This window comes from Sinocyclocheilus rhinocerous, unplaced genomic scaffold (genome assembly GCF_001515625.1).
Source record: "Sinocyclocheilus rhinocerous isolate Xijiao unplaced genomic scaffold, SAMN03320098_v1.1 scaffold299, whole genome shotgun sequence".
Classification (NCBI taxonomy): domain Eukaryota; kingdom Metazoa; phylum Chordata; class Actinopteri; order Cypriniformes; family Cyprinidae; genus Sinocyclocheilus; species Sinocyclocheilus rhinocerous.
The window spans coordinates 1,832,126-1,845,844 of record NW_015652998.1 but is presented as its reverse complement, the minus strand read 5'-3'; the positions used below and the strand labels follow the sequence as shown (position 1 = coordinate 1,845,844).

Below are 13,719 nucleotides of genomic sequence, written 5' to 3'. Positions count from 1 at the left end.
TTGATTTGGGGCTTGTTTTAAAATGTTAATTTAGTTTTGTTATTTACATTTACATTATATTTAAATTTTGTTATTTAGCAAACGCTTTTATCCAAAGAGACTTACAAATGAGGACAATAGAAGCAATCAAAACCAACAAAAGAGCAAGAATATGCAAGTGCTATATTAGTATATTATTATAGTGTTATATTTCAATTTCACAAAGAAACGTACAGTATTTTGTCCAAGCAATAATAAAAGGACACATTTAATTTATAATTTGTCTTAAATTTCATTGTAAAAAAAAAAAAGTGAATCGAATCGAATCGTGAAATCAAAATCGTGAATCGAATCGTGAGTTGAGTGAATCGTTACATCCCTACTATTTAGTTTAATTTTGCACTTTAAACTAAAATATTATTTTTGTCGACTAAAATTAGTTCTTTCAGGACAATAAATTGAGTAAAATGAGTAAAATGACAAGACAAAATATTTACTAAATTTAAAGGATGTCTAAAATGACAAAAACGAGTGTAAAAATGAGTGCTAGTCAGTGAGATTCTGTGGTAATATTAAATTATTCAGATTAAGTAATTTCACTCAGAACATCCATTTAAAACTCAATGTTTGAGCAGTAGTTTATCCATACATTCTTTTCGAACCATAAACTTTTGTAAATCAGCATTTGCATACGGTTTGGAAAAAAGCCAATGCTGCCATCTGTCAGATGTTTTCACTTGTACCTGTCGAGCGAGGTTCACGGAGTCAGCAGTGAGTCTGTCTCTGAGGTGTGGGTCCAGCTGTGTGGCCGGTGCGATCTCCACCACCTTCTGGTGTCTCCTCTGGATAGAGCAGTCCCTCTCGTACAAGTGAATGACATTGCCGTATTTATCGCCTACACACAATGGACAGATCAACTCATTGAGCGTTACACAGAAGTCTTAAACCCATCTGCCACTGTAAACAAACCCATCTGCTAGTATTCCTCCAAAATATAGTAACAAACACAATCATATAACTGATCAATAAACAGTACGCAAATTAGCAGGCAACAGAGAACTGCACCACTCTGTTCATTGTTGAGAACAGTGTGCTCTATGCAAATATCCAAATGTTTTAATTAACTACCAGACAATGTATTTATTTCCGGCAAAAATCTAATTTACTGTTGAAGGTTTTGAGCGTTTTTTTCAGCAACAATGTCTGGGAACAGATTTGAAGTAAAACTCTTACTCATCCTTATGTCTTTCCAAACCTGAGTGACTTTCTTTCCATGGGACACAAAAGGAGAAATTTGAAAGAGTACTTGTTGCTCTTTTACATTCAATTACAATAAATGAGGACCGAAGCTTTCAAGCTGCAAAAGCATCATAAATTTATTATAAAAATTGTATATTTGACTTGCGTTATTGCTATATTATTTCTTCTGAAGCTTTGAGAAATATTATTCATTGGAAATCTTGACATTCACACCTTTGCTTCCATGGTTTGTCCATGAGAAAAGTATCAATTTATACACAATTAGTTGATTCGTGAGAAACAAAGTGGTTCATAAACAAATCATTTAAGTTGGATCTTTTCCACACATTTCTAAATGATTTATTCATAGCTTGGACTGATCAGGTAAACCTACCAGCATTGTTTACATGCAAATTAATAATCCATTTGTAAACGGGTTGATAGCTCAATCAGACTGAAAAGCCTTAAACACATTATTTAATTTGACTGAGCTCAATATGAACTTGAGTAGTGTAGATCTTTAATAAGGTGTTTGACAGGAAAATTTTAGCCATGTTTTTAATATTTCATGTTTAAAAAAAAAAAGCTTTGCTGACTTGAACATGGCAACTTGGCACTGCGAATGCCCAAAAACCTGATTGGATTCATTCAGATTGACAAAAATGAGTGCATGTAAACAGATCTACTGACTCAATGATCCAGTCAGTGTTTAACAGCCAACTAAAAGGGGAAGATTATAAGTGAATAATGACTTAAATTTCAGTCTGTCCTCACACTAAGCTACAACACGGCTTCAAACGACTGTAGCAAACAAGTCATGTTGGCCACTTTTATGGTGCTTTTGTGTCCTTTTGACATTTAAACACGTCAGAATAAAGAGCAACGGTTTTCCTTTTGTGTTCCACAGACAGAATATAATACAGGTTTGGAATGTAATGAGGGTGAGTATATGATGACGATGTTTATTTCTGGTTGAACCATTCCTTTACTATTAGAATACTTGATCTGCAGTTCACTTACCCAAGATCTGCACCTCGATGTGTCTGGGTTTCTCAATGAACTTTTCCACAAACAGAGCTCCATTGCCAAAGGCTGCCAGGGCCTCGGAGTATGCACGCTGATAGTTCTCATCTAGTTCCTGATCACACACGAAGTCATAGAGTCAGCCAGTGCAAATAGCCAGCACACCAATTCATACAGCACAAGTAACTCAAGAGCAAACAAAACTAAAGTGCACACACATTTGCGTTCATTTAAAAGTCCTCCAGTGTCAAAGCTCACAACTGGCTCTCAGAAGGAACAGAGCAAAGATTAAATGCGTTCCAATCCCGTACAAATAATTTGACTCTCGGACATAGTACCTCATACTCCCTGACCACTCGCATTCCACGTCCTCCGCCCCCATAGGCAGCCTTGAAGATAATCGGGAAGCCATAGCTGTTTGAAAACTCTTGAGCTTCCTGCAAAGACGAGATGGGAGCGTCTGTTCCAGGTACCACCGGTACACCTGCAGGATGACCAGACAGATCTGCCTCATTACATGCGTTTTCTTTTTTTTGGTGGAATGCTGGTAACCAAACAGTTGCTGGTAGCCATTGACTTCTATAGTTTTCTTCCATACTATGATAGTCAATGGCTACCAGCAACTGTTCGGTTACCAGCATTCTTCAAAATATCTTCTTTTGTGTTCAAAAGAAGAAAGAAATTTATACAAGTTTGGAACAACATGAGGTTGAGTAAATGATGACAAAATTTTCTAAATTTGTAAAGTACGTATATATACATATATACATATATACACACACACACACACCGTTTTGCATATTTTGCAATAAAATTATATCTATAACAGTTTTATATTTCTCTGTTGTTTTTATTTTGATTACGTCATTCATAATGCTTCATGGGATTACTCTGCCTCATTACATGCGTTTTCTTTTTTTTGGTGGAATGCTGGTAACCAAACAGTTGCTGGTAGCCATTGACTTCTATAGTTTTCTTCCATACTATGATAGTCAATGGCTACCAGCAACTGTTCGGTTACCAGCATTCTTCAAAATATCTTCTTTTGTGTTCAAAAGAAGAAAGACATTTATACAAGTTTGGAACAACATGAGGGTGAGTAAATGATGACAAAATTTTCTAAATTTGTAAAGTACGTATATATACATATATACATACACACACACACCGTTTTGCATATTTTGCAATAAAATTATATCTATAACAGTTTTATATTTCTCTGTTGTTTTTATTTTGATTACGTCATTCATAATGCTTCATGGGATTACAGTTCTTTCCCTCAAAGTAATTCCCTCATTAGTACACACACACACACATTGTTTTGCAATAAAATTATATCTATAACAGTTTTATATTTCTATGTTGTTTTTATTTTGATTACGTCATTCATAATGCTTCATGGGATTACAGTTCTTTCCCTCAAAGTAATTCCCTCATTAGTACACACACACACACACATTGTTTTGCATATTTTGCAATAAAATTATATCTATAACAGTTTTATATTTCTATGTTGTTTTTATTTTGATTACGTCATTCATAATGCTTCATGGGATTACAGTTCTTTCCCTCAAAGTAATTCCCTCATTAGTACACACACACACACATTGTTTTGCAATAAAATTATATCTATAACAGTTTTATATTTCTATGTTGTTTTTATTTTGATTACGTCATTCATAATGCTTCATGGGATTACAGTTCTTTCCCTCAAAGTAATTCCCTCATTAGTACACACACACACACACATTGTTTTGCATATTTTGCAATAAAATTATATCTATAACAGTTTTATATTTCTATGTTGTTTTTATTTTGATTACGTCATTCATAATGCTTCATGGGATTACAGTTCTTTCCCTCAAAGTAATTCCCTCATTAGTACACACACACACACATTGTTTTGCAATAAAATTATATCTATAACAGTTTTATATTTCTATGTTGTTTTTATTTTGATTACGTCATTCATAATGCTTCATGGGATTACAGTTCTTTCCCTCAAAGTAATTCCCTCATTAGTACACACACACACACACATTGTTTTGCATATTTTGCAATAAAATTATATCTATAACAGTTTTATATTTCTATGTTGTTTTTATTTTGATTACGTCATTCATAATGCTTCATGGGATTACAGTTCTTTCCCTCAAAGTAATTCCCTCATTAGTACACACACACACACATTGTTTTGCAATAAAATTATATCTATAACAGTTTTATATTTCTATGTTGTTTTTATTTTGATTACGTCATTCATAATGCTTCATGGGATTACAGTTCTTTCCCTCAAAGTAATTCCCTCATTAGTACACACACACACACACATTGTTTTGCATATTTTGCAATAAAATTATATCTATAACAGTTTTATATTTCTATGTTGTTTTTATTTTGATTACGTCATTCATAATGCTTCATGGGATTACAGTTCTTTCCCTCAAAGTAATTCCCTCATTAGTACACACACACACACATTGTTTTGCAATAAAATTATATCTATAACAGTTTTATATTTCTATGTTGTTTTTATTTTGATTACGTCATTCATAATGCTTCATGGGATTACAGTTCTTTCCCTCAAAGTAATTCCCTCATTAGTACACACACACACACACATTGTTTTGCATATTTTGCAATAAAATTATATCTATAACAGTTTTATATTTCTATGTTGTTTTTATTTTGATTACGTCATTCATAATGCTTCATGGGATTACAGTTCTTTCCCTCAAAGTAATTCCCTCATTAGTACACACACACACACATTGTTTTGCAATAAAATTATATCTATAACAGTTTTATATTTCTATGTTGTTTTTATTTTGATTACGTCATTCATAATGCTTCATGGGATTACAGTTCTTTCCCTCAAAGTAATTCCCTCATTAGTACACACACACACACACATTGTTTTGCATATTTTGCAATAAAATTATATCTATAACAGTTTTATATTTCTATGTTGTTTTTATTTTGATTACGTCATTCATAATGCTTCATGGGATTACAGTTCTTTCCCTCAAAGTAATTCCCTCATTAGTACACACACACACACATTGTTTTGCAATAAAATTATATCTATAACAGTTTTATATTTCTATGTTGTTTTTATTTTGATTACGTCATTCATAATGCTTCATGGGATTACAGTTCTTTCCCTCAAAGTAATTCCCTCATTAGTACACACACACACACACATTGTTTTGCATATTTTGCAATAAAATTATATCTATAACAGTTTTATATTTCTATGTTGTTTTTATTTTGATTACGTCATTCATAATGCTTCATGGGATTACAGTTCTTTCCCTCAAAGTAATTCCCTCATTAGTACACACACACACACATTGTTTTGCAATAAAATTATATCTATAACAGTTTTATATTTCTATGTTGTTTTTATTTTGATTACGTCATTCATAATGCTTCATGGGATTACAGTTCTTTCCCTCAAAGTAATTCCCTCATTAGTACACACACACACACACATTGTTTTGCATATTTTGCAATAAAATTATATCTATAACAGTTTTATATTTCTATGTTGTTTTTATTTTGATTACGTCATTCATAATGCTTCATGGGATTACAGTTCTTTCCCTCAAAGTAATTCCCTCATTAGTACACACACACACACATTGTTTTGCAATAAAATTATATCTATAACAGTTTTATATTTCTATGTTGTTTTTATTTTGATTACGTCATTCATAATGCTTCATGGGATTACAGTTCTTTCCCTCAAAGTAATTCCCTCATTAGTACACACACACACACACATTGTTTTGCATATTTTGCAATAAAATTATATCTATAACAGTTTTATATTTCTATGTTGTTTTTATTTTGATTACGTCATTCATAATGCTTCATGGGATTACAGTTCTTTCCCTCAAAGTAATTCCCTCATTAGTACACACACACACACATTGTTTTGCAATAAAATTATATCTATAACAGTTTTATATTTCTATGTTGTTTTTATTTTGATTACGTCATTCATAATGCTTCATGGGATTACAGTTCTTTCCCTCAAAGTAATTCCCTCATTAGTACACACACACACACACATTGTTTTGCATATTTTGCAATAAAATTATATCTATAACAGTTTTATATTTCTATGTTGTTTTTATTTTGATTACGTCATTCATAATGCTTCATGGGATTACAGTTCTTTCCCTCAAAGTAATTCCCTCATTAGTACACACACACACACATTGTTTTGCAATAAAATTATATCTATAACAGTTTTATATTTCTATGTTGTTTTTATTTTGATTACGTCATTCATAATGCTTCATGGGATTACAGTTCTTTCCCTCAAAGTAATTCCCTCATTAGTACACACACACACACACATTGTTTTGCATATTTTGCAATAAAATTATATCTATAACAGTTTTATATTTCTATGTTGTTTTTATTTTGATTACGTCATTCATAATGCTTCATGGGATTACAGTTCTTTCCCTCAAAGTAATTCCCTCATTAGTACACACACACACACATTGTTTTGCAATAAAATTATATCTATAACAGTTTTATATTTCTATGTTGTTTTTATTTTGATTACGTCATTCATAATGCTTCATGGGATTACAGTTCTTTCCCTCAAAGTAATTCCCTCATTAGTACACACACACACACACATTGTTTTGCATATTTTGCAATAAAATTATATCTATAACAGTTTTATATTATCTGCCTCATCTGCCTCATTACATGCGTTTTCTTTTTTTTGGTGGAATGCTGGTAACCAAACAGTTGCTGGACTTCTATAACTTCTATAGTTTTCTTCCATACTATGATAGTCAATGGCTACCAGCAACTGTTCGGTTACCAGCATTCTTCAAAATATCTTCTTTTGTGTTCAAAAGAAGAAAGAAATTTATACAAGTTTGGAACAACATGAGGGTGAGTAAATGATGACAAAATTTTCTAAATTTGTAAAGTACGTATATATACATATATACATATATACACACACACACACACCGTTTTGCATATTTTGCAATAAAATTATATCTATAACAGTTTTATATTTCTATGTTGTTTTTATTTTGATTACGTCATTCATAATGCTTCATGGGATTACAGTTCTTTCCCTCAAAGTAATTCCCTCATTAGTACACACACACACACACATTGTTTTGCATATTTTGCAATAAAATTATATCTATAACAGTTTTATATTTCTATGTTGTTTTTATTTTGATTACGTCATTCATAATGCTTCATGGGATTACAGTTCTTTCCCTCAAAGTAATTCCCTCATTAGTGCACAGTAATTCCCTCTTGTACCTTTGATCTGAAGCAAAAAATATTTGAAAATCTGACAAAAAGACAAATTTTTCATCTCATAGCTAGTTGGTTTGGTTCAATTTCCTTAGCAAAGACTTTTTAAAAACCCCCTAGGGAAAAAAATACTTCAGGAAATGCCGCTGAAAAAGTGGACAGGTGCTGCTGTACTCTGCTCTGCGACACAGCTGTTGATATAAAGTGATAAGAGAGAGGACAGAATGATGTTCCCCGAGGAGATCAGATGATGAATGCTTCACCTGCACTGATGGCAATGGAACGGGCCTCAATTTTGTCCCCCATCTTGCGCACCACGTCTGGGGTGGGGCCGATAAAACGTACCCCAGCATCCACGCACGCCTGGGCAAAATCTGCTCGTTCTGACAGGAAGCCGTAACCTGGGTGGATGGCATCCACGTCATTCTCCTGCCAGGCACAGACTGCAAAATATCACCATTTGCCAGCACAAGTATTCTGTCACAGTGAATTCCTGTAATACCAATTCAAATGACTGTGATACCGTCACCTTGTCATTTATATTTGAGAATGATAAGAGATGACACAAAAAGACAGATTCAAATACACTACCGTTCAAAATTCTGGGGTCATCAGTAGTTTTTTTTTTTTTTCTAAATAAATACTTTTATTCAGTAAGGATGCGTTGTATTGATCAAAAGTGAAAGATTTCCATTTCAAATAAATGCTGTTCTGCTGAACTTTCTATTCATCAAGAAATCCTTATAAAATGTTGTAGAAACAGCTCTTTCTGTAAGCAGCTAAAAGGCAGTAGTGGCTCCAAGAATACAGCCCAACTTCCCCAACTGACTGAAATGTTTTGTTTATAAGCCAGTATTCAAGGTTAGCCAATTTAATTCTCTAAACAAGTCACGGCGAGAGATTAGGAATGTTTCAGGTGCTTAACAACAACATGGGTCATTTTCTAAGACACATAAGGCATAGTGTTAAACTGACAAGCCCTTAAAGCCATTGATTTATTTATTGATTAAGCCATTGACTGACTGATGGTCCATTGATTGTTGCCTGAGGCATTTAATCAGAAAATGAGATTTGGGAGAACGACTCCCTGTCAATGATTATTTTACGGCTAAATTACCATCTCTTCTTGGTATCAGACTCTGAACCCTTTGCCCTGCAAAACTCAAACATATGGTTTTCTGAGACATCTATTTGCCAATTCTAACAAAATTACCTCGCTGGCTGACAATTGTAGATGACTTTTTGTTGAAACTGCAAAAATTAATTGTGAGAGTTTTGGAAGCATCAGTAAGAATGGGTCGAAAATTACAAATCATTCAATAATATAATTTATGTAACTTTATTTACATAATATATTGTTGTCTTGCTGCTACATAATTATAATATTTGTATCATTTCCAGCTATTTCAGCAACATTTATTTGTAAAGAAAACAATATTGCATAATAATAATAACAAATATATATATATATATTATTTAAATTGTTTCCTGAGCACCAAATCAGCATATTAGAATTATTTCTAAAGCATCATGTGACACTGAAGATTGGAGTAATGGCTGCTGATTAAAATAGAAAAAAGGTATTTTTAATTGTAGTAATATTTCACAATATTACAGTTTCTTTTAAAAAAAAAAAAAGAAGCAGCAGCCTTGTTGAGAATAAGAAATTTTTTGCAAACATTTTTTTCACACACCCCAGACTTTTGAATGGTAGTGTAAATGTAAAAAAATATATATACATTTTAAATTAGAAATGTCATATTATAATTGCAAATATAACATTACAAATGTAAATGTATCCTTTTTTGTGTTTGGGGCCAGTGAAAAATGGCATGTAGAAATCTGAATTATGGTGCAAAAGATTTACAGAAAACCACTCAGGTGCAAAGTCTGACCTTGGCCACTTTGATGATGTCTGGTATATGTAGGTAGGCTGCTACAGGTGGCAGCCCCTTCCCGATGAGGTAAGCTTCATCTGCCTTTTGTCTGTGCATCTGGCCCGTGTCCTGCTCAGAGTAGACGGCCACTGTGCGGATCCCCAGCTCTGTGCAGGCCCTGAACACCCGGATGGCAATCTCTCCTGCAAAAAGCATTTTATTAAATACAACTCATGAGTATACAATTCATTCATGCCATGTGTTTTTATACCTGAGGAAGGACAGAGAGACTGAGACACAAATAGCATACTGCCTTTATGATTTCTGCAGTTAAAGGCATCTATACTGCTATTTTAAGAAATGCACTGACATCAAAATTCCGTCTAATAACAAGAAGCAAAAATACATATATTCATGTTGTTAGAAAAATATACATTAAAAATATATACTAAAAATGTCCATTAATGTATATACTCAAAAATTTGTGAATGTCAAATCAATGTTTCAATAACTGTATCACATATTTTTTTATATTAAGCTTAGTATACACATAGTATATACAGCACAGCATGCAGTATGCAATATGTTCGCAGGCTATTCTGAACACTGACGCACCTCTGTTGGCCACCATGACCTTTTTGATGGGTTTGTATTCCAGTGTCTGGGGTGCGGTATGGGCGGAGCGGGTCATACTCCACACCCTCCTGATGGCCAACAGGCCCAGGGCAGAGCGCTTTCCTCCCACCTGTAGCAGCATCTAGTAAGCGAGAGCAAAGATAGACGTGTTACAAAAAGCTAATTTTTAGTTCTACTGAGTGTTATCTGCATTTCTAAAGAACCAAAATGATTAGTAGCCTTGCAGTGTTTCTCACAGGAGCCGAGCTACTGCTTATATGGAGATAAGAGTCAATGCTCAAACTAAAGGGAAAGTGAGGTCAGGGATAAATATGCATGAGACAACAAGAAAACAAGCCTGATATAGTACAAATGAGTGCTGCAAAATGTGACGACAAACCAAAAAACTATCAACAAGCAATTGGGCAATACTGGCCTCTACTCTGTGAGAAGATCCTAAAAGCTGTCTTTTAAAAAAAAAAAAAAAAAAACTGTATTTCAAGTATATCCACATATCGCTGCAAAACATGAATACAGTCTAGTGCCCACAGGGCCAAACTGAACAAAACACAATATCATATTGCCTATGCACACAGCTTAAAAGGCCGAGACTGAACATCTGAAACAACAGCAGTGCTGATTAAACTCAGTGGGAAACACTGAAGGATCAGAGAGACTGTGAGGAGACAGGAAACAAAGGCAGAATAGCATATGAAACAGACAATAAAAGGAGATTTAAGTTAAAAATCGAATGAAAGCGCATGACTAATATCGAAACATGATGTGTGCGCAATCAAAATTAAAATGGCTCACTTGGCTAATCTACTACTATTCAGGTATCACGAGGCAAAAATCATCAGTGCATCCAGTGTGCTCTCACTTATATTCAAAGACAACTACTAACTGCACAGTAACAAACACTCAATGAGAATTTCTATATGTTTAACACTGTAAAAAAAAAAAAAAAAAAAAAAAAAAGTTAAATGCATATAATAAAATACAACTATAATAGCATATGTTAAAATAGCATATTATATTGAATTATGCTATTTTGACTCATTTTAAATGCAACAAGTGAATTTAGGCACCACAACACAGCAACTCACCGAATAAACATGGATATTTATTTTGAGATTTGTTGAAGATTACATTTGAAGTCACAATGAAAAAGAATGTGATTTCCGTATTGTGACATACATCCGACTGATCCGAGTGGGAAAAAAAAAACAAAAAACAAGAAGATCAATAAGATGCATTTAGGAAACAGATGTGGATTACTTGTATGATGTTTTTATCAGCTGTTTGGACTCGGCACCTATTCACTGCAGAGGATCCATTGGTGAGCAAGTGATGTAATGCTAAATTTCTCCAAGTCTGTTCCAATGAAGAAACAAACTCGTCTACATTTTGGATGGCCTGAGGGCGAGTACATTTTCAGCAGCTTTTTGATTTTCGGTGAACTAATTCCTTTAACATCGTTACTAAATTATCTAAAATTAAGAAAACTGGACATGTACATTCAAATATCTTATGTTGGCAAATACTAATACTGCACTCTCAGAAAAAAAGGTACAAAAGCTGTCACTGGGGCGGTACCTTTTCAAAAGGCACACCTTTGTATCTAAAGAGTCCATATTAGTACCTAAAGTGTACATATTACCTAAAATTTACAAAAGTGTACCTTTTGAAAAGGTACCGCCCCAGTGACAGCTTTTGTACCTTTTTTTCCTGAGAGTGTGTAACAATATAACATGCATTCCTAAAACACCATTTGACCCAAAGTTCGTACTTCATTATGTATTAGACATACATTTTTGATTTCTCTATTCATCCCATGTCATGTTAATAATTTTACTTGCTGTTTGAACTATGCAGTCCATGGGGATACTATTAAATTCTCATGTTTAGGAACATTTTGTTAACTTTTTTTTCTTTTTAAATAAACCATCCTGGTACTGTGATGGGTCAAACGGCGTCCAATGTACTGACGCAAAACCAGTTGAAAAATCAATGCTTTAAAATCAATTCATAAAAAAAAAAGAACACTTCGTTCATTGAACGCATGTAGTTCATATTTGCCAACTTCCTAAAGAAAACATGCATTTGATAACTAAGGGGATATTGCAAAAAACGTGCTCAAAGGTCTACCTACTTCAGAGGAAAGGTATTTGCACAGCGTATATGGCCCCTCAGGTGAAAGGGCAGAGGAAAAACAAAAGAAATAACATACATTCACATCGAATCTGCAAAACACAAAATTGCTTAAGAAAAGTTCAGGCTGATTTCTTATGGGAGCACATTTAAGGGGTCTCATTTCACTCAAACTATTCTGTGGTTACTGAGTGGTTCAACTGTTCCTTAAACTTGTCTGCTCTTAAATAAGGGACATCCCTCTGCCAAAATCACAACAATACAGCGTCTGTGTCCTGGCTGAGAGAGAACATGACACTGACACACGAGCTCCACGGCGGAGACACAAACTGAAGCTGCTGTAAACAATAGCAGCACATTTGTGTGAGAGTTTAGGACAGTATGGAGATGGGGCAATGTACTGGTTGGCATTCAGCATGTGTAATGGGGCATGTAAAACAGTGAGGGGTGAGTTGGTGTGATTTGGTAGCAAAATGATCATATCTTCCTGACATGATGGAAGCAGGTGGCTTTGAGAGGTTTACTGAACCATTCAGATGAAACCTTTAATCCAGAGTATGTTGGCACAGCCTGTGGTCTTGGTCTATAAAAAAAAGAATTGTACTCTACTCAAAAGAAAATCTTAATAGATCCACTTACAAACTCACTCACAGCCCGATTTATGCTGTGAGAACAAAAGGCCATTCATTTGCATTCACAATAGAGAAAAAAACAATTGCCTCTTTTCGTATTCAATCTACTAAACCGTTATTACTCATTAAAGCAACAGACAAAGTGAATTAATTTGCCTGTTACACGCAAACATAAGGCCAACCAATGTTTAAACTTTCAGTAAAGCTTGTCACTAAAGCTCGTAACGCCATTCTCAAACCGTCAGCGAAACCTCATAACTCCATTCAGATTGACGCGCCACGCACAGCCTGGAGACAGACCTCCGCTTGTTCGCAATGTAAGGGTAAATAAATAACCGTGATGTTTGAAAAAGTACAGCGTTTTGTTTATTCAAACACTATGTCTATAAAGGTCAATGTTTTTGTGTGTTTGAAGAGCGGAGAAGAGTCTTAGCTTTTGACGTCTGGTTGTAGCCATATACTTTTGTAGCCTACGTTTTAAATATCCTTTGCACATAGCGCTTTATCGTTTCATGATATTTTGGCCAAGTGTATTAGACAAGAAAAACTTAAATAAAACTTGAATAGAAAAGTTATAACCTGTAAGTTGATGAAAGCATTTAATGCGATGCACTTGCTGATACAGATACAGCTGTTCTAATGACAGACAAAACACAGATTTCCGTCATTCACTGGTCAAAAACTAACTCCATTTGATCTTGATTTTCATAAAATGTTAAGTGCAAGTGTCTGATAAAGCCACAATACCAACTCTGACGACGTTTAAACGTTATCCCTTTCTATATTTTTTCCTATATTTCAGTGCTTAGTGTTGTGCCGTTGGATTTTTTATTTATCAAAACTGTGACCCCCACCCCCCACCGCCATACCCTATGGTTTTGTGAAACGCCGCCACTGCT

The 13,719-nt window shown here is 34.1% G+C and overlaps 1 protein-coding gene across 1 annotated transcript in view; it reads right to left on the bottom strand.

The window, feature by feature from the left end:
• The window catches only part of LOC107715262 (pyruvate carboxylase, mitochondrial-like), a 142,135-nt gene that overhangs the window by 124,188 nt on the left and 4,228 nt on the right, over positions 1-13,719 (bottom strand). The window contains exons 2-7 of the mRNA XM_016521346.1: positions 10,038-10,179; positions 9,441-9,625; positions 7,809-7,974; positions 2,580-2,725; positions 2,239-2,356; positions 723-874 (exon numbers count right to left, since the gene is read on the bottom strand). Coding sequence (XP_016376832.1) covers positions 723-874; positions 2,239-2,356; positions 2,580-2,725; positions 7,809-7,974; positions 9,441-9,625; positions 10,038-10,179 — 909 coding nt within the window. The remainder of the gene's footprint in view (positions 1-722; positions 875-2,238; positions 2,357-2,579; positions 2,726-7,808; positions 7,975-9,440; positions 9,626-10,037; positions 10,180-13,719) is intronic.